Genomic DNA, 23,632 nt, shown 5'->3' on the forward strand with positions numbered 1-23,632 from the left:
AACATTAGCCACCATGCTAATTAACATGCAGGCTAATTAGGAAATAATGAAGACTAAAAAATGGAGATAGCAAATAAGAGAGAGAGACAGAGAGAGAGAGAGAGAGAGCGAGAGAGGAACATGCATTGTGAGACAAATCAGTGTTCTCGGATGAAGTGCAGTCCCATGGTGACTGCATCATCCGCAGACCTGTTCGCTCGGTAGGCAAACTGCAGGGGGTCCAGCAGGGGGCCCGTGACGCTCTTGAGGTGGTCCAGCACGAGACGTTCAAAGGATGTCAAGGCGACAGACAGGCCTGTCGTCATTTAGACCCGAGATTGCAGGTTTCTTGGGGACTGGAAGGATGGTGGAGCGTTTGAAAGAGGATGGTACTTCGCACAGTTGCAGAGATCTATTGAAGATCTGAATGAAGACTGGAGCGAGCTGGTCCACGCAGACTTTGAGGCAGGATGGGGTCCCATGGTCTGGGCCTCCCGCTTTGTTAATCTTTTGTTGTTTGAAGATGCGTCTCACATCCTGTTCGCGGATGGTTAACGCAGAAGTCGGTGGAGTGATGGTGGTCGGGGGTGCGGCCGGGCGGGTGTGTCCTTTTCAAATCTGCAGTAGAAGGTATTCAAGTCGTTGGCTTGTGTGCTATTGTTCTCAACTTGGGGGGATCGTCGCATGTAATTGGTCAGCGATTGGAATGCATGCCAGACTGATTCAGAGTCGTTAGCGCTAAACTGTTTTTCCAACTTTGCTGCATAGTTCCTCTTTGCAATGTTAATTTCTTTAGTCGGCTGGTTTCTCGCTGGATTATACAGGCCCCTGTCCCCGCTCTGATAGGCGTCCTCCTTAGCTTGGCCAAGTGAACCACGGCTTGTTGTTGTTGTTGAATGTGCAAAATGAAACTGATACTGATAGGATGTGACAGTGTCCGTATATTCGTCCAGGCTGCCAGCTGGATTTTCAAAGACACTCCAGTCTGTGCCGTCGAAACAGCTTTGACGGTCCATCTTGGCTTCATCGGTCCACTTTTTCACGCTTTCCACTGAAGGCTTCGCGCATTTAAGTTCTTGCCTGTACGTCGGTATGAAGTGAATTAAGCAGTGATCGGACGAGCCCAGGGCGGCACGAAGTTTGGCACGGTATGCGTTTTTTAGCGTCGTGTAGCAGTGGTCCAAAATGTTATTTTCCCTGCTAGGACAGTCGATGTGCTGCTTGCATTTAGGGCGTTCGTGGTCGAGTTTAGCTTTGTTGAAGAATAATGAGGGGTGAGTCCGGGTGGTTTTTTTCAATTTCGTTGACTTGTTCGGCGAGCGTTAGCAGTGCGGCGTTGGTGTTAGCTTGAGGCAGAACGAATGACGCGAACTCACGCGGCGAGTAGAATGGCTTCCAGTTCAAAAGCAGCGACTCCAAATGCGGGCTGCCGTGTGTGCGGAGCTCCGTCACGTCCGTACAACCTTTTTTCGTTGCTATAGAAGCAAATCCCGCCGCCTTTTGTTTTCCCCGATGACTCCATGTCGCGGTCTGCTCAGTGAAGACGGACGCCGGGAAGCATGACGGCGCCATCGGGTACGGCGTCGCAGAGCCGGGTCTCCGTAAAGCACGTGGCGGCGGAGCGTCCGAAGTCTTTACTGGACTTTAACAGGAGATGAGGCTCGTCCATTTCGTTGGGTAGGGAGCGTACATTCGCGAGGCGGATCGACGGGAACGCCAATCTGTATCCTCTCTTGCGGAGTTTCATCTGGACGCCGGCTCGCTTCCCTCTGTGGCGCCGTTTCCGTCTCCATGCGCCGAAGACCGCGGACGCCGCTCCGGTGAGTAACTCTGGGGGGAAAAACTGAGCGCATTTGCGAAAGTTGGTGAAAGAAAGTCCGGAGTGGCCTCCTTGATGGTTAGCAAGTCTCCCCTTGTGTACGGCAGTCGTGTCATGTCGCCAAAGAAGAACGAAAAACACAAAAACAAAAACAATACTAGAGAGCGCGTCACCGAGGCGACCGCACTGGTAGGCGGCGTCTTGAACAGGAAAATGTATCAAATTTATCCATCCCGCATTCCATCAATTCCCTTCTTCATCCATCCATCTCAACTTTCTTGCTCCATTCATCCATTCATCATCTTTCCACGATCATCCCTTCTTCAGAAAAGCTAAAAACGTTAACATTGACAAAAAAAAACATCACGTGAAATAAAAAGAATTGAGCTGACATTTAACAGAAGTTTGGGAAGAAAGAAAATGAATTGAAAAAATAATCCCTCGATAAAGGAGTGGATTCATTCTCATCAAAGGACTTTAATAATTAATGACCAAGTGTTAAAATCTTTCTTGTAATGAGAAAACATTCGAATGCGGCCTTGAAGGTCTCAAAGTTGTTCGTCAGCGAGATCGACGGCGTTTTCCGCGGCGTCGTCAGCGCGGCGCCAGTAGGAGTCGTCGCGACGCGCGAATAGCGTTCACGCAAACGATGTGTCGCGTTTGCTGTGAGTCGTGTGCAAATTAGGAACGTCGCACGGAAACAATCTGACGAACGAGCGACTCGCTAACGACCGACACGGAGCGGTCGCCAAATAATTAGCGCGGGCGCTAACCACAGCGCAAACCAAATTTTGTGCTGACCGAGCGGAAAGACGAGGCCGAGACGCTTTTGCGCTTCTTTTTTTTTTGGGGATGTTTGATGAATTATTTTGCTTCCAATCCATTTCAGCGTGCCTCCATATTTAATTAAAATATCATTTTAAAACATAATTAACTTTTTAATCCCACTGCATGTGGGTGAGACCACCACAAATAGAACACACACACACACACAGTGTGTGTGTTCGCTCACTCACTTTCTCTCTTCCTTCCTCGCTCGCTCGCTATCAGCACGCTGGACGCTGCCTGCAGCCACGCGCACGCGCACGCGCACGCGCACGCGCACGCCAGGGAACATGACAGTCAGGATCAAAGCGAAAAGTTAACCAAACAGTCATCGGAGTAATTTCATAAAATGAGGCACACGAGTCTCGGAACATATTAACGAGGAAAAAAAATTCCCAACCCGAGTCGATTCTTCCGCGGTCGCTGAAGAGGTTGTAAAAGGTGGGCCGTCTGTCGGCGCCCCTCCCCCGACGCTCATTTGAATATTTGAATATTCAACTCGTCCCCCCCCGGCTGACAAGGCTTCGCTCGAGTGGGAGGCGGCCATATTGCGACAGGCGCCAAAAGTCGTAAAACATCTTCGATGGCAGGAAAAAAGACCAGGAGGCTTCAACCCCCGCCGCCCCCCCGCCCAAAATCCCATCTGATGCAAAAAAAAAAACATCTACTCAGGTCGCTGTGGCAACAAATGGAACTTTCAAAATCAAGTCATCGTTACACTGCAAAACCTCCAAATCTTACTTTTTCAAAATCAAGTCATCTTGGAAACGTAACCGTGGCAACACCGCTAGCAGCCAATGGAACTTCGTTACACTGCAAATACTCCAAATATTTGTTCGATTTCGAGTTCAAATAAGACGCATCGCCTACCAGTTTCGACAATTTGCCCTTTTTTCAAGCTCATTTCTACTTGAAATTGGTGGACAACAATTTTTTCGCTTGTCTCCAAACAATTGACTTTGCAGGTTTTGTTTTGCTTTTGCCGCGTCAGGAACTAAGTCACATTTAAAAAGAGGAACCGGTAATCACATTACTTTGACTCAGTGATGTCGTCGATGTTTGAAAGGTGGAGGGGGCGGGGCTCGTTACTTCCACCGTTTCATTTGTCCATTCGAATTTCAAGATAACGGTTTATTCTCTTTCTTCTTCTCGTTTTTGTCGTCTCTCTCCGCGGCGGGCGGCGGCATCTTCATCTTCCTCATCGTCGCGCTCTCCGGTCAAAGCGGAATAATTGTCAATGAATATTTAACAAGGTTTCCGATGGAGGGATAGACATCATCCCCTCACGCGCGCACACTCGCGGCGTGGTCAGCGGTGCGTTGAGCTGGCGGTGGATTGCGAGGGGGAGCGCGATGATGGAGTGCTGAACAAACAGTAAATAAAGTGCCCGGTGCCGCCGGCTCTCTCTCGCACGTACGGTAACTGCGTTAGGCTAGGCTATGCTAGGCTACGCTACGCTCGCCGCCGGTGGCCATTTTGTGCGGCGGTGACACGAAAAGCAAGCGGGAGAGGTCGCCGGGCCGATCGTTTACGTTCGACGTCATATTTCACGCCGCTAAATGTTTCCGGAACGAGCTCAGCGCTAACAGTTGGAAATGCGACCGCTTCAAGCTGGAGGAAGAAAACGTGACCGCCAGAAAATGGTGCCAATCCCGTCCATCCGTTCAGTTCCCACACCCTGGACTGGTCGCCACACAACGGAGCGGTCGCCAGTAACTCTTTCCCTAAAAATGCAAGCTTGACAAAAAATGCCAGAGTTCGACAACAACGAAGAAACTCAAAGCGGGAAAATATGATGGCAACTTCTGAAATCCAGCCCAGGCTCGGGTTGCGAACCCGAACCTTTACCGACAATTTGGGTCCCGTCCAAAATAGTCGTAGACAACTGAGCTCAAGCGCCGCATTATTTTGGGTTCGCGACGTTCTTGGCAGGGCCGAACGTTCCGTTCTTTGTCGCGCTTCTACCCGTGTGCGAGACCGCCGTCGACGCTTGATGTGATCCTCCCTCACCCAATCGCAATTCTAATAGCCTTTCTGATTGACCTTGTGAAAATAAGCCGGAGATCATTTTTGTCAAAAAAACTTTTTTTTATTGAATTGGAGCGTTTCTTTAATTAAGACAACGAACGGTTAATGTTGGCGGAATCACATCCAAATAGCTCCACGCAAAGATTCGAAGACACGATAGCCGGCGCGCGGGAGCAGCCCGGCTGAGCGACGTGCCCACGTGGCGGCCATGTTGGCAGGGGCGACGTTCCCGAGGCGGACACCGAAATTAAGTCGGAACTTGCTCATTTCGCAACCGGTTTGCACGAGATTGACTTTTTTGTCAACTCCAAAGCGTATACACAACATTTGAAAACATGACAATCAAAAAGCGAACTGGCCAACAGAGCAATTCAGCTTATCAATGACAATGTGACATCTTTCGCACTTTGTGATTTTTTTCCATTTTCTGAACAGAAAATCGGTTTGCTGTGCCAAAATCAACCAATGAATTAGAAAATCAAAAAAACACCTTGAATGAGAATTGCGGAAGAAGGAGCCGTCGTCCTCCTCCCTCCCTTTGCCCCCCTTAGTTCAAGTTCATATTTATACCTGTTTTTTTTGTTTTGCTTACTACTTACTATATTGCACTCTATTTATTTTTAACCACGCACTGATTTTTAAAAAAAGGTAAGTCAAATGTCATTTTGGGGCCGAAACGGACAATGGGAAACGTGACCTCGGGTTAAGAACGTTTCGGGTCGCAAACGGGGCGACGGAACCGATGAAGTTCGTGACCCGAGGTTCCGCTGTACAGGAACAGAATAGAATCCTTTCCAGATTTGTCATTCTGGTGCTGCAAGTTTTGCCGTTCTACTCGGGCCGAGCTCATTTGCATATCTGCTCCCGTAAGGAGCGAGAGCAAAACGCTGCATGTGAACTCTTCATCATCGTCATTCACCCCAAAATAAAAAATTCATCACATGCAAACATTCTTCTGGCAAACTGCTCAACAATTCCACAACGATGAAAGTTCATGAAACGTCACGTTTGGGGGACGCTTTGGACGCCCACCGCTAGATGGCGCGCGACATCCGGCGGTGGAAGACAACACCAGTCGGGGGCGCCGGCGCGCCATTAAGCCGCTTTGCCGACCGCCAATCCAAGAAGAGCAAAGGAGGACAATAGATTAGGCACACGTGTTTGCCACATGACGTGAAGAGCACGAGTTAAACTGTTGTTTTTAGACGCAACAATACCGTCCGGCGATCGTTTTTCTGAAGGAACTTTGAAAAAGGAATTGTTTTTTTTTTCTCTCTTTCTCTTTTCATTCATTTGAATGGAGAAAGCGTACTTGAGATGCGAGCGTGGTCAAAGAACAAAACCAACTGCTATCTCAAGGCACCGCCGTATTGGTTACCCAAATTCTCCATCACAGTAACTATGGCAACACTGGCTCGAAGTTAGAAACGAACGCATTTTGACGTCGCGCGGCTTCTCGTTGGCGCTCGTCAGGTTTGAAGTGGGCGGCGGCCTCGCAAACACGTCCGACGTGCGCGTCGCTGTCGTCCGCTCACCGCAGCTCGTCCGGTCGTCACGGCGACCTCGCCGCCAATCTGCCGCACATAAAAACGTCTCTCGCCCGTGACGAACGACGCCTCGATTACCTTATCTGCTCGGATTTACGGCTTCCCGCGCGCGCCTCCCTCCATCATCCCGCCATCCGCTCGCCCCACACGCCATCCCTTCTTCTTTCCTCCTCTCCCGATCACGTCGATGCTCGGCTTCATTTCATGCTTCCGCGCACGTGGCGCGCCGATGCGAGTCCATTTGTGAGCACGGGTGGCGCCAAAGCGCTACGTTCTTTTTCAATGGCAATTTCAGCGGCGCCGGCGTGTTAGCGCCTATGCTAAGTCCGTTCTACGCTATTACTCGGAGCCACGACGACATCGTCCCTCCCTCCGTCCAACCTGCCCATTTCCGTGCCGACCCGCATCTATCGTTTGCCGTCTTCAACCATCCGTCTGTTCATCCCTCCGTCATCTCGCAACCCGAGCCCAGCGTCCGTCCCGCCGCCACCCATCCCCACGACCGACCCGGCCCCCTTTTGCCATCTTCCATCCATCCATCTTGGGCAGACCAGCCATCCTCAGTCGGTAACGCCGGTCGTCCGGTTCGAACGCCGGCCCCGACTGTCCGCCGTCGAAGCGCCCCCGGGCGAAGGTCGATCGAAGGCGAGCGGAGCGTTTTTGTCCGTCGCTTCGAATCGACCTTCGCCGGACGAGCGGCCGTCTGCGGACGCGGCCGAATGTGCGCGCGATGAACGGCCGAACGGGAGCCTCCCGAAAGCATTTTGGGCAACGTGATGGTGGCGATGAAAACAAATCAAAGAAGAGCGCGATATAGGTGCATTCCGGTTGCTATTGCACTTGTTTACTTCGAAGAACGACGAGATTTCGTGGATGGCACCCTGGCGTGTGCGTGGGTGTGAGCGCGTGCGCCCGTGACTACAAAAAATAGGTGAAGCAATCCTGAAATGTGCTTTTGATTGGCTTCGAGAGCAGCGAGGGGGACGACGAAGACGAGGGGGGGGGGGGGGGGGGGGGTGTAATTGAGTCGCCGGGAGGATGTGGGTGTGTGCGCGTGCAGATGTTTACATCATTGGCACGACAAGCGTGCGTGTGTTGTTCTTATCCTGGTGGGCTAAATTATTTCTCTGCACTCTAATGGAAAATCAATGGAAGCCAATATTACGCACACGCACACACACGCACACGCACGCATCAGTGCGAATTCAGGCACTTTGTTGTTGAAAAATATGAAAATTATCTCCATGTTTTGCCTTGAGGTGCGAGTTGAATCACGTCCCTGACCGTGCTCGTATCTCAAATCTGTGTTCCCCATTGGAAAGAATGAACAACCATTCGTACATTCCAGTCACCCCCCCCCCCCCCCCCCCAAAAAAAACTAAAGATAAAGAATATATGCCTACGGGTCTTCTTATATTGTCTGTCTACATGTGTTGTTCCACCATTGGTGTTCAAATATCCGTTGCTTCAACACGTATTGTCGGAGTGCAAATATCGACGCTAACTGTTAGCACGGCAATAGGATTTGGCATGCTATGTTTGCATTAAGCTAGCGGGCCGTTTTGAATTGCGTCAACTTCATCCGGGAGGCGGCAATCAACAGCTGGAAAGGGATAAAGCGGCGCTTGTTGTTCACTGCCACCGCACTGCGCTCGTATCTCAAGTTTGCGCTCGTAAGTCAAAGCGCAAAATCGGTCGAACGGCCGCTCGTATCTCGAAAAACTCGTATCTCAAGGCACCGCTGTACTTAAAAAAAAAAAAAAACATTTTTGCATTTCCCCCTCAAACGTGTGTAAGATCATCAGAAAGCAGGTTGTTGTTTGAACTTTTAATTCAATTCAAATGAACATGAAAAAAATGTCAACTTCATTTGTGGACTCTGCTTAATGAAAACGCTCGGCAACTTTCATCAAAGTGTGACGTCGCCTTTTAAGGAGTTGGACTGACACCTTCGGGGGGGGGGGGGGGAACAACACTTCAATCCAAAAATTAAATATTGGCAAAAATGTGGTGAAATGAAAAGTCAAGACTCTGACGGCCGTCAAAGAATTTCACGCTGTCGGCAAACGCTCGCTAACAACTTTATATTGAAATCTCGATTCCGCAAATGGACTTTATGAATGAGATTTTGGAGAGCTGCGGCGTGTTAATACGTGCCGGCAGCCTGAGCACACAAGCTTCATTATTTCTTATCATCGCATTTGCATATTTTATTTTGCTCACGTTGACACTTTACGTCCCGTCGGGGGGGGGAAACAAATCAAGAAAAACAGAATTTCTTTCACACCTGCTCTGCACCTCACAATGGAGTTTTTTCATACATGATTTACTTTTTACAACTTTTCCCAAACGCAAAATAAATCCTGAACCGCTAGCATGCCAATGAGATTTTCCACTATATGTTAGCATTAAGCTAGCATTCTTAATGTGGTTTGCTGCTTTTAAATCCACTTCACGCACACTTCTCTTTGTTTTACCTTTAGTTTGAGAGTAAACTTCAGCTGGGAGTGGCAAAAAAACGAGCCGGCAATCGGACGATTTTTTTGCTTTGACTTGTGAGCAAATCATTTGAGACACGAGTGTTGTAGTGTGGCAGCAAACTCAACTCACTTAACAACAAGCCCAACTTTGGCAGATTTTCAACAATTCTTCACAAAAACAGGCATTCACTAGCTTAATGCTAACACATAATGGGAAATGCTATTGACTGGCTAACGGACATAGCCTCAACACACGTACACAGTACTCACAGGCGAATAGTCTTTATCCTCTTTGAAAAATAATAAATATTACCGCAGTTTACTGAGTGACTTACAGTCATGAGTGTCGTCTACTGCCCCCGGTGGCCAAGTTGCTCACCTCAGAAGGAGCCACAAGGAAATAATGTTTTGTTTCGTGGTGTTAAAACTCTTTGTTTATCAAGTCAAACCTATAGAATAGAATGAAACATTACAAATGTTTTGTTTTTGTGGGGGAGGCTGCAATGGATGAATGACATCCAAGACGATTTGAGCTCACGTAAGCAACGAAACTCCAATGGGATCGCAATTTGCTTTTCGATGACTCGCTTTCGATCACATTTGCTTTTGTTTCACGTTTCGTGTGGCGTCGCCGGTGAGGTTTTCGCTTCCGCCCGTTCTCGTCAGCCCCGTTCCCCGCGTCGACCGATCGGCTCCCTCCGCGCACTCGCGCCCGCTTGTCTCGTCGGTTTCTTTGTACCGAGTTGGCTGCCGTCTTTCAGCTGGCGAGCTGTTACTTGGAATTGTTCATTTTGTTCGCTTTTTTTTTTTTTTTTTTGCAGTTCATCCTGCCGCTCGGGTCCACCTTTTTTTTGCCTCCGACGTCACGAAAACCTGGAATCGTGAAAAGTTTGAAAGTTTTCGGGAAATATCAAGCTCGAGTTGAAAAAGTTTGTTTTCACGACGCGATTTGAACGGCATGTTTAATGCATCAACTCTTCATGTTCATATTGTGCGCGCCCGAAGCCGGCGGCGGCAGACGCGCACACACGCAAACAAACGCGCGCGCGCGCACACACTGGCTTCCAAATGACCGCGATTTAAACGCGGATTAACGGCAACGCGGAGCTCCGAGTTTAATCTTAAATTATGGAAAGTGAGGCGCCGGTGTCTGATTGGTCGTTCCAGGTATCAGGCGGGAGTCCAACAGGGCGTCATTTCTTGGAAAGATGGTAATAACCTCGGGACAATATGCAAATGAGTCACGCGACCAAGCACACGCAAAGAATGTTGATGCTCTTTCCTCCTCATCCTCACTTGCAAGTCAACTCAGTCCTGTTGACACGTTCATACATCAAGTATGCATAGATATAGATATAGATATAGATCTATCTATATATATGAATATGAACGCTCACTTCAACTTGAGACACTTTGTTTCCTTACATGTCAAAGTTACTCAGAAGTGCCTTATAATGTACGAATACTGTGCAGTACTGTCATGAATGTGATATTTTTTTCCCCCCAAAAACAAAGCAATTTTTCCCACGGGCCCTGAACACAACACTGTTACCTGCCCGTCCTTCCTTCCTTCCTTCCTTCCTTCCTTTCTTTCTTTCTGGCAGGCCCACAGCTGACGCGCACGCGCGCGCACACACGCGGAGTGGTTGCGGTGCGCGAGGTGAAATGGAAACCCGAGGCCAACAAGCTGTCTCCGGCAGCCACACTGATAACACGCACGCACGCACGCACGCACGCACACGCAAGATTCCAGTGAGCTCAGGCTGTGTGAAGTGCCACCCAGGGCTCACTTATCACGTTTTACCTCCATATTTCCTCTCCTCCTCCTTTGACAAACACACACGCGCGCGCGCACACACACACACACACAGACAAAGCTTTTGGTCAACGACGCACTATTCTTTTTGTGCGTGTGTGTGTGTGCGGTGACAAGATTTGTGTGTTGCGTGTGCTCATCTGGACCCCTCGCCCCACCGTCCCCTCCTCTTTTCGGCCCCCTCCTTCCCCGGGGGAGGTTGGCATGTTCCGGAAAATCCAATGAGAGTGTACCAGAGACGTGTGTGCGTGCGCGCGTGCGCGTGTGCGTCGGGGGAGGCGGAAGGACGTTTCCGAGATCCAAACGGGTTTCTTCGCAGGAGCGCAAAGCACAAGTTGGACTTTGGCCACAATGGACGAGTGAAATTTGTAATTGTCTACCGTGCGCTCGTAACTCGACTTTTCGGGGTCACGAGTTACAAATTCCACACTGGCAAGCAAAGGAAAGTTGCGTTTCCAAGTCGCTGTGCAGGTTAGGATTCTTTTCATTTGCTTTCTTCTTGCATCTCGGCGAGTGAAATCAAGAATTTTTGATACAAATGTCCAGTGAAGTCTAAAAAAAAAAAAGCTGTTATTATTTGATTTCAATTTCAAAATCGTGAAACCCTTTTTGACATTGCAGAAAAGACGAACAAAAGCAGGAGCCCTTTTCCCAAAAAGACGAAGGACAGCCGGAGAGGGAGGGGCCATCTCGCAGACCTTCTCGGGAATCTTTCCGGGCGAGACCCGCCCCGCCTCGCCCTCGCGGCCGTACGCGGATGCAACGAGAGGTCCGTCCCGAATAGCGACCGCATATACGGACGCCCCTGAACGGCGAGCCTGCGTGGGCGTTTGATGCTGCGTACGCAACATATCGGACTCGATCCCGCTTCTTCGACCATCAAAAGATAGATGAAGCGTGAAGGAAGAAGCGGCTTGCGGAAGGGAGCGGAAGCCGGCGAGAATTCACGGGAACGTGTGGGAATTTGCAAGGAAGCTGCCGGCGCCATTGCTTTTGCAACGTAGCGAGCCGGCGTCACAAGCTAGCCTTTCCATCGGCGGGCGCATGACGCATCACGAACAGAGTTTAGCGTTGATGTTGAACAACGTTCGTTGCCGGACGCGCTATTTACGCGGCTGCCCGGAAATGGATTTTCACCGGCGGGGAAAGCTTCTGTGCATTTGGATTGAACGGAAACTGGGACGTGTTTGGGTTTTTGTTCTTCACGTGTCAGAAAACAAAACGTGTTTGACAATTTGTTCCACGGTTTTGCACTTCCAGGCCACCGCCGTCATCTCTCTCTCTCTCTCTACGTCAAAGTCCCGACCTGAGCGGAAGGCGCGGCGCGGCCTGCGAAAGACGTTTCCCACGTGGTTGAATGACGACAATTGCGCAAAGATGAGCGGTGCCAAAATTGCTGTCGGAGACGCATCGCGAGTTCTGAACACGTTCCTCCGGTTTTTACAAGCTTTTTCCTTTTATTCATAAAAAAATGTTCAAAATGCTTCCCGTGTTCTTAGAACATTCTTCCCATTCTCAGAAGAACCTCGGTCACGTTCTTCTCATCTCGGCGCCTCGACAAACGGAAGGTTCCTCGTGTTCACGGAATGGAAGAACGTCCGTCTAAATTTGGGAATATTCCTTATGTTTCAAACAATTCATCAGGTTTTGAAAAGGTTCCTCGTGTTCCTAAGAAGAACCTCGGTCAGGTTCGACGACACTTTGCTGACGAGAGCCACGAAAGCGGCACAAAGCAAGGTTCCATCTGGGAACGCGGCGCGCGTGCAATGCGACAGCCGAATCCCACTAAGCTGCGGAATATGACGGCGCTCTCGCACTGGTATGAAACACCTCTGGTGCGCACACGCAACCTTGCCCTGCATCTTCAATGTGCAACAAAACACCACAGATGTCACTCGACAATCCTCACACACGCACAACAAATCCTTCAAATGCGGCGACACACCGCAGACATCTCCGAAGGTCGCGTGCGGCAGGTGTGTGCGCGCGCCCTAATCCCCGCGCCGGCGCTCTGGTCCGAGCGTTCTATTTGGCGGGACGGACGCATCTCCTCCCGGCCGTCTAATCCCGCAACCCCGACTGTGATATTTGCTGACATTTACGTGAATCGAGGAAGACCAGGACGCAGAAATGCAAGACGCGCCAAAGACGAAACATGATTGCAAGTCAACAAAAAGATGGGGGGGGGGGGGGGGGGGTTGCTCCAAGCGGGATCACTTCCCTGCGTCGATCGTTGCTCTTTCTAAAAGTTAGCAGTTACAGCGCCACCTGTGTGTGCGTGCGTGCGTGCGTGCGTGTCAGTGAATCACTGAAAGTGATGATGAAGATGATGCTGGCCTTGAATTATTGATATGAGTCGCTATTTCATCTTTAGTAATGAATATCTTATAAATATTGGAGGGGCCTTTAACATTTCATCCATTTATTGCAATGGGACCTTGACTTTGCCACTTGTCAAGGTCACATTCAACACACACACACACACACGCTAATTAGGCGTGCACGTCATTAAGCGAAGATAATGAAGAGGAAGCAAAGGAACGTTCCGGAAAGGACAGGTGGAGGCGCAAGGAGCAGGACGCGGCGCACGGGAAGTGAAGAAAACGAGTCTTTTCCCACCTGGGGGCGGTCGGGCAGCCGCGATTGGCCGGCGTGCGGGAGGAGGCGTGTCCGGACCAGGCGCAGGGCGCGGAGCATCCACGCGTGTTGGCGGCGGATCTGAAGCTGAAGCTGCTCCCATTGGCCGGAGACCATCTCCAGGATGTCGCGCAGACCTGAACGCAAAAAAAGCCGGACCGATCAAAACTTCTCTTTACGTGCGACGTTCGGCGCTAGTAGCCCGTTAGCTCGTATCGATCACGAAGCGAAGCGGAGCGGAGGGCGTCGGCGGGAGAGTCGACGTGATGACGTCGCTCGATAACAAATGACCGCAGTTAGCGTCGGCATCCGCTTTAGCATCGGCGGTTTCTGTTTGCCGTTCAATTTCCCGATCCGTTTGGACGCGTGTTCCTCTTTGAAGGTCGCCGTGTTAATCGAAATATGAATAATCAATGTGATGCGTGCGCGTGCGTGTACCTGATTGGTGGGCGGGTATGATGGCGAGAAGCGCCGTGCCGTCCTCCATGATGCTCTCTTTCAGAGCGCCGCGACTGTCCACGTTTAGTTTGAACGTCTGAAACACACACGCACGCACGCACGCACGCACACACGCACACACGTACACTTTAGAACATCTCGTATGAGAGGGAAAACTTTCGTTTGTTTTGGGGTCGATAAGCCCAAAAGTGGGGACGGTAGCGCCAAGTCGAAAAAGAAACAAAACCAAACGGACGCCAGTGAGCTGACCGACGCAACGTTCCAGCTTTTTTCAACACCAACACGCACACGCCGTCGCCCTGAAACATATCCTGCCTGCGTGCGTGGTCATAAGTATACGACGCAAACATCATCCGCATTTGGAAGACTTGATGCAAATCGAAAACTGAAATTGTCTTACTTGCTGTTTTGCCAGGATAGAAATTACAAACCAAGAATTGAATTCAATGATTCAATGATGAATCGATGCCCCTTTTGTGGGCGGCGACACGGCGTTTCCCGGAGAACCCTTTTCTGGGTTTTTTGACCGGTCGCCCAGACGAGCCCCTGAAAGTCGGAGAGAAAGAAATTCTTTGAAAGAAAGAAAAATCAGCCCGATTGACATGAAATCGGGAGAACGTTTCCATCCTGACAAAAAACGCAAAAACATTCTCTAAGAAGCCATCAAGAAAATTCGACAGGAAGTCGGCCATTTTGCTTTGAAAGGACACTCGGTTCATTTGATAGCTAAGCTCGTCTTCATCGGGATCATTCCGATCATATCAAGCGCGGTCGCGACCGCTCGACAAGCATCGCAACACACGCGACAAAGATGGCCGCCAATAAACATCGAGCGCAGCTCGCGGGCGAGCTGAGCCGCGTATTCGCGGCGCGCAGATTAGCCGGCGCGCTTTGAGAGACCGATCGTATTTCAGCGGCGGATTCACAGAGAATCGCTAACTGCGCGACAGCGACCCATCAATCACATGATGACAAGACGCGCGACGGAAAAACTGACTTCTTTTATTTCTGTGCGTGTGTAGATTGTGTTGTGGCGTGAAGAAAAAAAACAATGTTTTTAAATAAAAAAGAGAATCATGATAAATGTCCAGCTCATGTCATCATATTGCCAGCCCACAGGCGGCGCTATGCGACCAGTCACTTTAGTTCCCCGCAGGAATATTTAGACACCCAAAAGACATTTTATCAATTACATTTCTTGAATAATTTTTTTCTAAAACTGGTTAATTCATAGTTCTACATCCTTTTTTATTTGTTTCTTTGTTTGTTTATCCATTAAATAATGGATGAATTCATTATAAATAATCAAATCATTCAATCATTTACATTTGTTTGATGCATTTTGTTAAAAATGGATTCATTCATTATATTTGAATTCAATATGAATAATAAAATAGTATGTTCGTAAGAAGTATGTAAAAATACATACACACACAGATATATATATGTATGCACATTACATACATTTTCTTGATGTAAGTAATACGTCAAATACTTACAATTCATTAATTATTATAATAGTGCAGTAGTCTCAAGTAGACTTGACTATTGTAATGGTCTTCTGAGTGGACTCCCTAAAAAGAGGGTTTAACAGCTGCAGCTGCAGCTCGGGTTGTGACCAGAACAAAGAGCTCAGAACATACTTCTCCAATTCTGAAGTCTTTACATTGGCTTCCGGGCAGCTTTAGAATAGACTTCAAAGTTCTGCTACTGGTCCCAAGTTGGGCGCTGACATCGACAGACTCGGGTCAGATAACGAAACACAGAATCCAGAGCAAACGTGGTGAAGCAGCATGTGGCCGTGACGCTGCACGCAAATGGAAGTTGCCAACAGAATTGAAGTCAGCCCAAAGCGTGAAAAACGCTTCTTTTTCCACTTTTAAATGCTATTTCTTGCACTGTACGGTGTTTTGATTGTACTTTTTTTGGGTCTGTTTGAAATGTTTATGAGCTGTTTTTTTCTTTGTTTTGAAATGCTTTGACTCATTGACTTTCCTTGTGTATGAAAATAAATTTGCCTTGCTTTGCTGAGTCAGTCAATAAGAAAATTACATGTACGTTTGTTTTGTGTATTTTATGAAGTCATAAGTTCATGGTTATAAATCAATTCATTACAAATCATAACATTTAAAATACTTCAAGAGGAAAAAGATTGAAATGAGTTAAATTAGCATAAAACAAAGAATTTACATATTTAGTCTTGGAATACTTATTATACACTAAACTATGAAAACACACATGAATCGTCAAAAATACATTTAGAGGGCATTTACTTGCGTTTTGGCTGATGAAAACATTCAAAATAACGAGAAAGGTTTACAATTTATGGATGAAAATGTCGCTTGTATATATATATATATATATGTAAGACAATATGCGTAACGTATGCATGTATGTGTGCGCGGTGGAGGATTTTCGGCATCTGGTGGCCTTAAAGAAAAAAGAGGGTTGAAAGTTCCTAAAGCTGATTATCATAACCGCACTGAAACGAGCCGCTTCAAAGCGCGCCGCATCAGATTACCTGTTAGCATTAGCATATTAGCCCAAAGCAGCGCGCCCGCCGCCACCTGCTACGCTTTAGCCTTTAGCATTAGCATATTAGCCGGGCCGTGTGGCGCCGATAGACGCGTGACATTGAGGCTTGACTTTGAAACACACACGCACATGCACGCACCCACACACACGTGCGCGCGTGTGTGCGGGTCGATGAGCTGATCCAATCGACATGTTTGTTATAAAGATGGCGTCATTTTGCAGAAGCGATCGACACATTTGTTTTGGTTTTGGAATGCGCGCACACTTCATCGAAGAAGTGCTGCGCGCACGCACACACACAAACTGAGAAATATTTGTTTGATGTTGTTTGAATCCTGTTCTTTTCGATTGTAAGAGCCCAGCACGGCGGCCTAGTGGTTGGCGCATCTGCCTCACAGTCCAGAGCACAGGCGTCAAAGTCAAGGCTCGGGAGCCGGATCCGGCCCGCCGCATCAAATCATGTGTCAAAGCGACTTCCGCAATTCTTGCTCAAATCTGTTTGACAATTTCCAATTGTCAAACATTGCATGCATTTTTGTTACCAAATGCCTTTTCACAGTAACTGAAGACATTTGTATTCCTTCATTCAAAACTAATTATCCATCAATTTGTTGTCTCTATGTAATAATACGATGAGGCGCTGAAACATTTATGGTTTCGCCATCATAACGGTCCTCCGAGGCAAACCGTGAGCGCATTGTGGCGCGTGACAAAAAGGCCTTGAACTCTGCTTGGTCTCGAGCTTGTGGGTTTGAAGCTTCCCGGCTGGTGAAGTCTAAATGCTGCTTTGTACCCTAAGCGGCTCCTCTGTCACTGGAATTCGGTTTGGGGTCACTCACCCCAAAAGGGGGAAATATGCTCGCGGGACCGAATATGACCCGATAGAGAGTGAGAATATTTTGCGTGCCGAGTGAGTCGCCGAACCGGCTCGACCAAAGGAGCGCCGCATCGAAAGCTCCGCTGGCGTGCCGCCCACGGACAAAGCCGCTAACCGGCGAGGAGGACTTAAATCGCGCCCCAGTCAGATGCAAACGTGATCGTTTTCTTGCATCGGAACGGAGGGGAAACGTGAAAAACTAGTTTGGTTTGGGCTTTGCTTTTTGAGCCGAAATATGGAGTCGAACCTGCACCCGCTAGTTAAGGTCACGTCGACCCGTTGTGCAACGATCCGAAAAACGCGTGCATCCGTGCATGAGAAAAATCGGTACGCCGGTTGGCACGACGACAACACACGCGCACGCGCACGCGCACACACCCTAAGTGAAGGCTGCCTCTAATTAGCGGTCTTAACGACTGTTTTTCTGGTTGGGCTCTTCTTGTTGTTCCTAATAATTTGATTCACGGCCTGGCTCAACCATCAGCGCCGATCGATATTCACAAGCATTGAACGCACAAACTGCTCTCAGCGTGTGTGTGTGTGCGCGCGTGTGTGTGAGAGCGAGAGAGAGAGAGAGAGAGAGAACTGCAAGCATCGAACACGGAAACTCTAAAGTCACGTTGTGTGTTTTAGTTGTGCGTTTTGTTTGGACTCGTTGCCCACTTGTGGACGCCAGGGCACGTAAGTATAGACAAACAAATCACTCATTTGTGATGTTTGTGCTGCACAATATGAAGATGATATCAGTGTGTTGGTGTGTGTGTGTGCGTGTGTCACACACAATGACAGAAGTAAATACCAAAGAAAACAAATACTTCAAGTTGACAACTGTGCATCAATCAGCAAACACTCAATTAAGCACGCCAGCACACGCTAATAGCTACAAAGCACGAGTGTGACTATCAGACGTGTGCACACACACACACACGCGGCGCTCAGCACACACGCTATCGACGGCATAGCACTACAAAGTGCTATTAGCCTATTAGCTATGCCGTTTCATCTTTGTTTATATTCATTTGACAACACGCGCGCCAATTAGCGCACGAGCATTCTAATTGAAGCTAACCGGCGCTAACGGTAGCGCTGCTGGCACGCACAACAAACACACACGCACACACAGGCAAAATAAATATCCAGAGAAGCCAAGTGTGTGTGTGTGTGTGCGTATTTTTATATACATGAATGTGTGATGTGTGTATTCTATATATTTGATTTCTTTTTCATGGCCGGCCCTGCTTATTTGAGCAAGACGATGCCAAACCACATTCTGCACGTGTTACAACGGCGTGGCTTACGGGGTAAAAGAGTGCGCGAGTTACGAGACCGGCAACGGAGCATCAAATGCGGCGACGGAGACCCCGGACGGTTGAACGGCCGAAGCTGCACGGCAAGCAAGAATGGGAAAGAATTGCACCTACAAAGCTTCAACAATGCGTGTCGTGCATATATGTGTGTGCGTGTATTTCTGTATGTGTGTGTGTTTGCGAGTGTGCGTATTTTTATATATGTGAATGTGTGTGCATGTATATATGAATATAATGTGTGTGTTTCTGTGCGTGCGTGCGATGTTGTGCAGGGACGATATAGATGCTCATTAGGAAGTCTGTCCAGCAACATGCAAATATATGCAAATAGAACTCAGTGTGCTTGTGGTTAAAACACAGGCCTGCTTGTATACGTTTGATATCAACAATGCAAACGCCATCTTTCTTTGTGTGTGTGTGTGTGTGTGTTTGCAATCTCGCGTGTTGATGTCTCGTCTCACTGCGCCTTCGGTGCGCGTGCGCATCTCCATATGTTTGTAGCTGATTGTTGTGAGATTTTTTTCTTCCAAATGAGAACAGAGAGAGAGAGACTGCGTGTGCGCGCGCGCGCGTGTGTAGAGTGTAGGGTGTATAAAGAGGCGGATCAAACGTGCGATTAAAAAGCCACAGAAGGACGACGAAAGCGACACGGAAGCAAATTGGAGGAGAAAGAGAATTGAGAATTCAAATGAGGAAAAAGATGAGAGCAGGGAAAAAGATGAGTGGAAAAGATGAACAAGGGATGAAATGTTGAAAAAGATGAGAAGGAAGATAGGAAGTTGAAAAAGCATAAGATTACAAGATGAGAAAAAAGAGGAGAAGGCGAGTGATGAAAATGAGTCGATGAGAAGGCGGAAGAACGGATGTGGGAGATGAGGAAAGAAAAGATCCGATGTTTAGAAGATGAAAAATGAGAAGAGGAGCAAAATTGGAAAAGACAAAAACAATACAAATATGAGAAAATAAGAAGAGCCATGAGAAGACAAAGATTAGAAAAGATGAGAACATTTAATGAAGACAAAAATATAATAAAATAATAATAATAAAAATATATATATAATTATATTAAAAAAAAATATATATATATAAAAATATAATCAAATAATAATAATTAAAAAAATGTGAAAAGGATGAGGAAAAAGTGTGTGTGCGCTCATATGGGTGCGCATGTGTCCGCGTGCGTGCGCTCTGACCAGGTGCGTGTCCAGGAAGTCGTGGAGCGCGTCCAAGCGGGCGGTCGGCGGCGGCGTCCAGGCCCGCGTGCTCTCCAGCGCCCCCTGCATCCAGCCGATGAATCCGTCCAGCTGCTGCACGAACTCCTGCGGGCGGCGACAACGCGAGCGTCACCACACGTCACGCCACGTCACGTCACGCCACGCCGCGGCACGTCACCACGTCACGACGGCGGCACCTTGCGTCGCGTACATTGGAAAAACACCTTTTCAAAACTTCATTTTGATCTTTTACTGGCTTTCTTTCTGATATTTCTTCTTACTTAGTTTACCGATGTATATTATTGCATATTTAAAAATGTTGTTTATTTGATGAATAATGTATGTTTTGGTCATTATTTAGTTTTTTGCACGCATGTTGCGTTTGTCTTTTTTTTCCAGCTGCAATGTTGAACACTTTTTGCTTGGAGCACGTGAACTTTGCACCACATTTCTGCATTTCTTTCAACATTGGACAAAATGTATTGGAAAACGTCGACATTTTGTGAAGTTCTTGTTCCGCTACAAATGTGATTCTTGAGATGACAAAGCAAAAAAAAATAATAATCTAATGTTTTCAATTTTAAGGGTCGAAAAAGTGAAAAGATGCAAAGCAGACGACAGACAAGAAGAAAAGAAGAAAAGGAGAAGGGTTGATGGAGACCGAGTGCCACCTGCTGGCTGACATGAGCATGACGCCCAAAACAAGAAGAACCTAGAAAAACAGATCCGAGTACTGATTCGGTTCCTTCCCTTAAGTCAAAGAATTAAAAGGGCAGCCTGTCAAATGTAAAAAGTAGTTCAAGAGTAAAAAGGAAGTTTGACTGTCAAATTTCATACAATGCCCATTTGCATCAAATGGGAAATTAGCTCATGGTAACAAGTGAAACAATACACCGCACTTCCCTGCGTGCGCGCGCGCGTGCGTGTGTGGTAACAATAGACGGACAAGCTTTCTGAACAACTGCAAATTTCGAGTCGATTTTGACAAAGTAAGTTAAGCAGTGGAAAGTACAACTATATATTTTCAAACGGAGAGAGTATCGTCAAAAAGATAGCAGAAAAATGCAAGTGCAGTACGTGAGTGTTTTGACTTGGTTACTGACAACTCAAACCAGTTGTGCAAACTTGTGGAGCGTCGCGGAACGTTCCGGAAAACTTCAACTTTATCAAAAATTCATGTATTTGTGTGTGTGTTTCTGTTTGCTAGCGTGTGTGTGTCCGTATGTTAATGAGAGGCGTGACCCTCGGGAACAAGAGAAAAAAAAAGATCAATCGTGTTGGAGGATGAGGAAGATGACAATGAGAGGAGGAAGATGGAAGGAAAAGTCAAGACATTTTTTTAAATGAGACGCTGGAAATCAAATCGGAATTCATCATTAAAAATAGATGTAATATTGCAAGAATACTTAATAGTCATCATTTTCCGACTTAATATGAAGTAGTAATCACATTTCAAATTCCTTTCATTTCATGGGTAACGTGCAAAACATCAGAAGATCTTCCACTTTCAAGTCATTATGCAAATGAGATTGGTTATCAAATTGTCTTCAATCTTCAAGCTGGCTAATATTTATTCTCATCGAATGTCAACTTTATTGTCATACTTTTTTCCTTGCTGTAAGATGATATTCCTTGTCAAAACATAACTGCTTTTGTCATCCATATAACGTTATTACATTTGGTTAGCGGATGCGATCGTTGTGTTGATGTCGCCACTTTTGTCGCTTGTCAAATTCTTGACTTTTCTCACCGTAAAATTTGGATTTCATCAAATGATGCCAAAGGCCCTCTTGGAATTTGTGCCCTTCGTCCAACGAATGAATAACCTTTTTGCATTTCGGGGGGCTCGGCATGCCCGAAGACTCGCCAATGTTGAATCCCGGCAAACATTTCGACATTTGACGGCTCCTCAACAAAATCACTCCGGAGCGCCCCCTTCAAAGTCAGAATAAACATTTGTTTTCAATCCATTTGCACGACGCGACACACCAAAAACGTCTCAAGGAACAGGAAGTCGGCCATTCGGGGTAAATCACCTCAGTTGCGCCCACGCAAAGTTCTCGAAAACAGGAGGAGCGCTTCGAACGAGAACGAGGACGAGGAGCTCGTCTTCGCTTCCTCAATCAGGCTGCTCGTCGTCTAGCGCCGTGATTACATGCTGCCAATTAAGCGGCTAATCAGCTCATTTGCCGGGAGCGCAGAGGACGGCCGGCGTGAGTGCCAGCGCGCGCGCGCGCGTGCGCGTGTAACTGGATGGCTTCGGTCCGCAGCAGCGACGAAATCCAAACGCGATTGGCTGCGTTCTTCATTCGGGCCCGGCGAGCGTTCGCATTAGCCGGCGGCCCGCGGCACGTCTTGCATCGGATTTCCATGATCTCAGGAAATCATTTCTTTGATTGATTGGAAATGACAGATAGATCATGATTTGTGTTTACTTCAAATATGATAAATAAAGGAAAGCATTTCAATGAAAAATCATTTGTGTTACATAACGTAGAGAAATATTCGTAAATCAATAAAACCGTCTAAATAATACAATTACAAAATGAGCATGACGCGCAAACGAGTTGGCCCATCCGTCCGCTTTGAAAATCCTCGCCGAGCATTTGGACGAGATCATCCTCCTCGTTGTGCTTTTATGGATGAATCAGAATCAGAATCAGAATCAGAATCAGATGATTTCAACGTCACGTTCGTCATCCAAACTTTTTGCCTTTTTTCGGTGCAGCAATGAGCGTGCTAGCTGGCTAGCACGGCTAAAGCCTGTCCGCCAGCGTGCGCTTTGCGATATGAATTAACTCGATCGATCGGACGTTCCACTCGTCATCAGAATGAATACCGATGACTACTCATTAAAGACGCGGCAAATCCTCCGCGTACTTGCCCATATTCAATAGGGCAGATGTGACTGATTAGTACACGGCCTCGTCAATAATCCCGCTGCCAATCAAAGGCGACCTTTGCAGGTGAGATGATAAGATGACGGATTAGCCGAGAACACGAGCGGCGCCACGATCCGTCACCGGCGAGTCTGAAACTTTCAAAAGAAAAGTCAAGCGCTCGCAAGGCGGCAGCCGTTTGGTTACGTTTGGCTCCGAAGAAGACGACAAAGCTTCGGTGGATATAAAAAGTCTACACACCCCTGTTTGAATGCCAGGTTTATTAACGTGAAAAATAAGACCAAGATGAATCTTTTCTCTCCACCATTAACGTGATCTATTATGGGGACAACTCCATTTTTAAAAAAGGAAATCTTTACAAAGTGCTAAAAAGCCGAGTAGAACAGCTGAACTTGATTTGGGCTTTACACATTCAGTGCCATCGACCAATTAACTCATCAAGTAGAATCAATACGTACCCTACCGTTGACGAATTCTTCTCTTCTTCTTTACACAAAAAGCAAATTATTTCCATATTCGGTGAGACGCCACCCCAAAAAAAATCCATGAAAAACTGCACATACTGTAACTAAGTAACGGAAAATGGTAGGATCAAGCTTTTTTTTCCCCTGCTGAAAGAAGAGAGTCCACCCTTGAATTTGGTATATCTGGGACGTACATAACCATAGAACTCAAATCCCGGCCCCGCCTGGGATTTGAGCTGGCGACCAGTTCAGGGTGTACCGATGACAGCTGGGATAGGCTCCACAAGGGTCACGGGCGTGGCTCGAAAAATGGATGGCTGGATAATCATAGAACTCAGTAGCCTGCAGGCCTAAAATATGGCTGGCACTCGGCGGTTGCCTTGTCTAAAAATGGCTGCCACCGAATGACCTCATCGGAGGCCCTCGCAATGTCTCCAATGTTTAACATGATTTGGAATGCGATTCGTTCGGAACACAGCTATCGGAGGGGGTGCACACTTATGCAACCACACTGGTTTCATTTGACTCCATCTCGCCCACAATTCTTTTTCAAGTATGTACATCACAATAATGATGGAAAAAGTTTTGAAATGATTCCTCTTGGTCTCATTTTGATGTCACATCTTCCAACAGGGGTGTGTAGACTTTTTATACCACTGTATATAAACGCACACAGAATGTGGTTATTGTTATGCAATTGTATAACAATAAAGACAATTTACTATTTTACATATTTGATGGTTTT

At 47.4% G+C, this 23,632-nt stretch overlaps 1 protein-coding gene across 12 annotated transcripts in view; it reads right to left on the minus strand.

The window, feature by feature from the left end:
* Nucleotides 1–23,632, minus strand: part of akap6 (A kinase (PRKA) anchor protein 6) — a 77,305-nt gene that overhangs the window by 35,990 nt on the left and 17,683 nt on the right. For all 12 annotated transcript variants that reach the window (XM_061777114.1, XM_061777111.1, XM_061777112.1 and 9 more), the window contains 3 exons: nt 19,503–19,628; nt 13,570–13,666; nt 13,114–13,268 (listed from right to left, as the gene is read on the minus strand). In XM_061777114.1, coding sequence (XP_061633098.1) covers nt 13,114–13,268; nt 13,570–13,666; nt 19,503–19,628 — 378 coding nt within the window. The remainder of the gene's footprint in view (nt 1–13,113; nt 13,269–13,569; nt 13,667–19,502; nt 19,629–23,632) is intronic.

The sequence above is a fragment of the Phyllopteryx taeniolatus genome, chromosome 6 (assembly GCF_024500385.1).
Source record: "Phyllopteryx taeniolatus isolate TA_2022b chromosome 6, UOR_Ptae_1.2, whole genome shotgun sequence".
Lineage (NCBI taxonomy): Eukaryota > Metazoa > Chordata > Actinopteri > Syngnathiformes > Syngnathidae > Phyllopteryx > Phyllopteryx taeniolatus.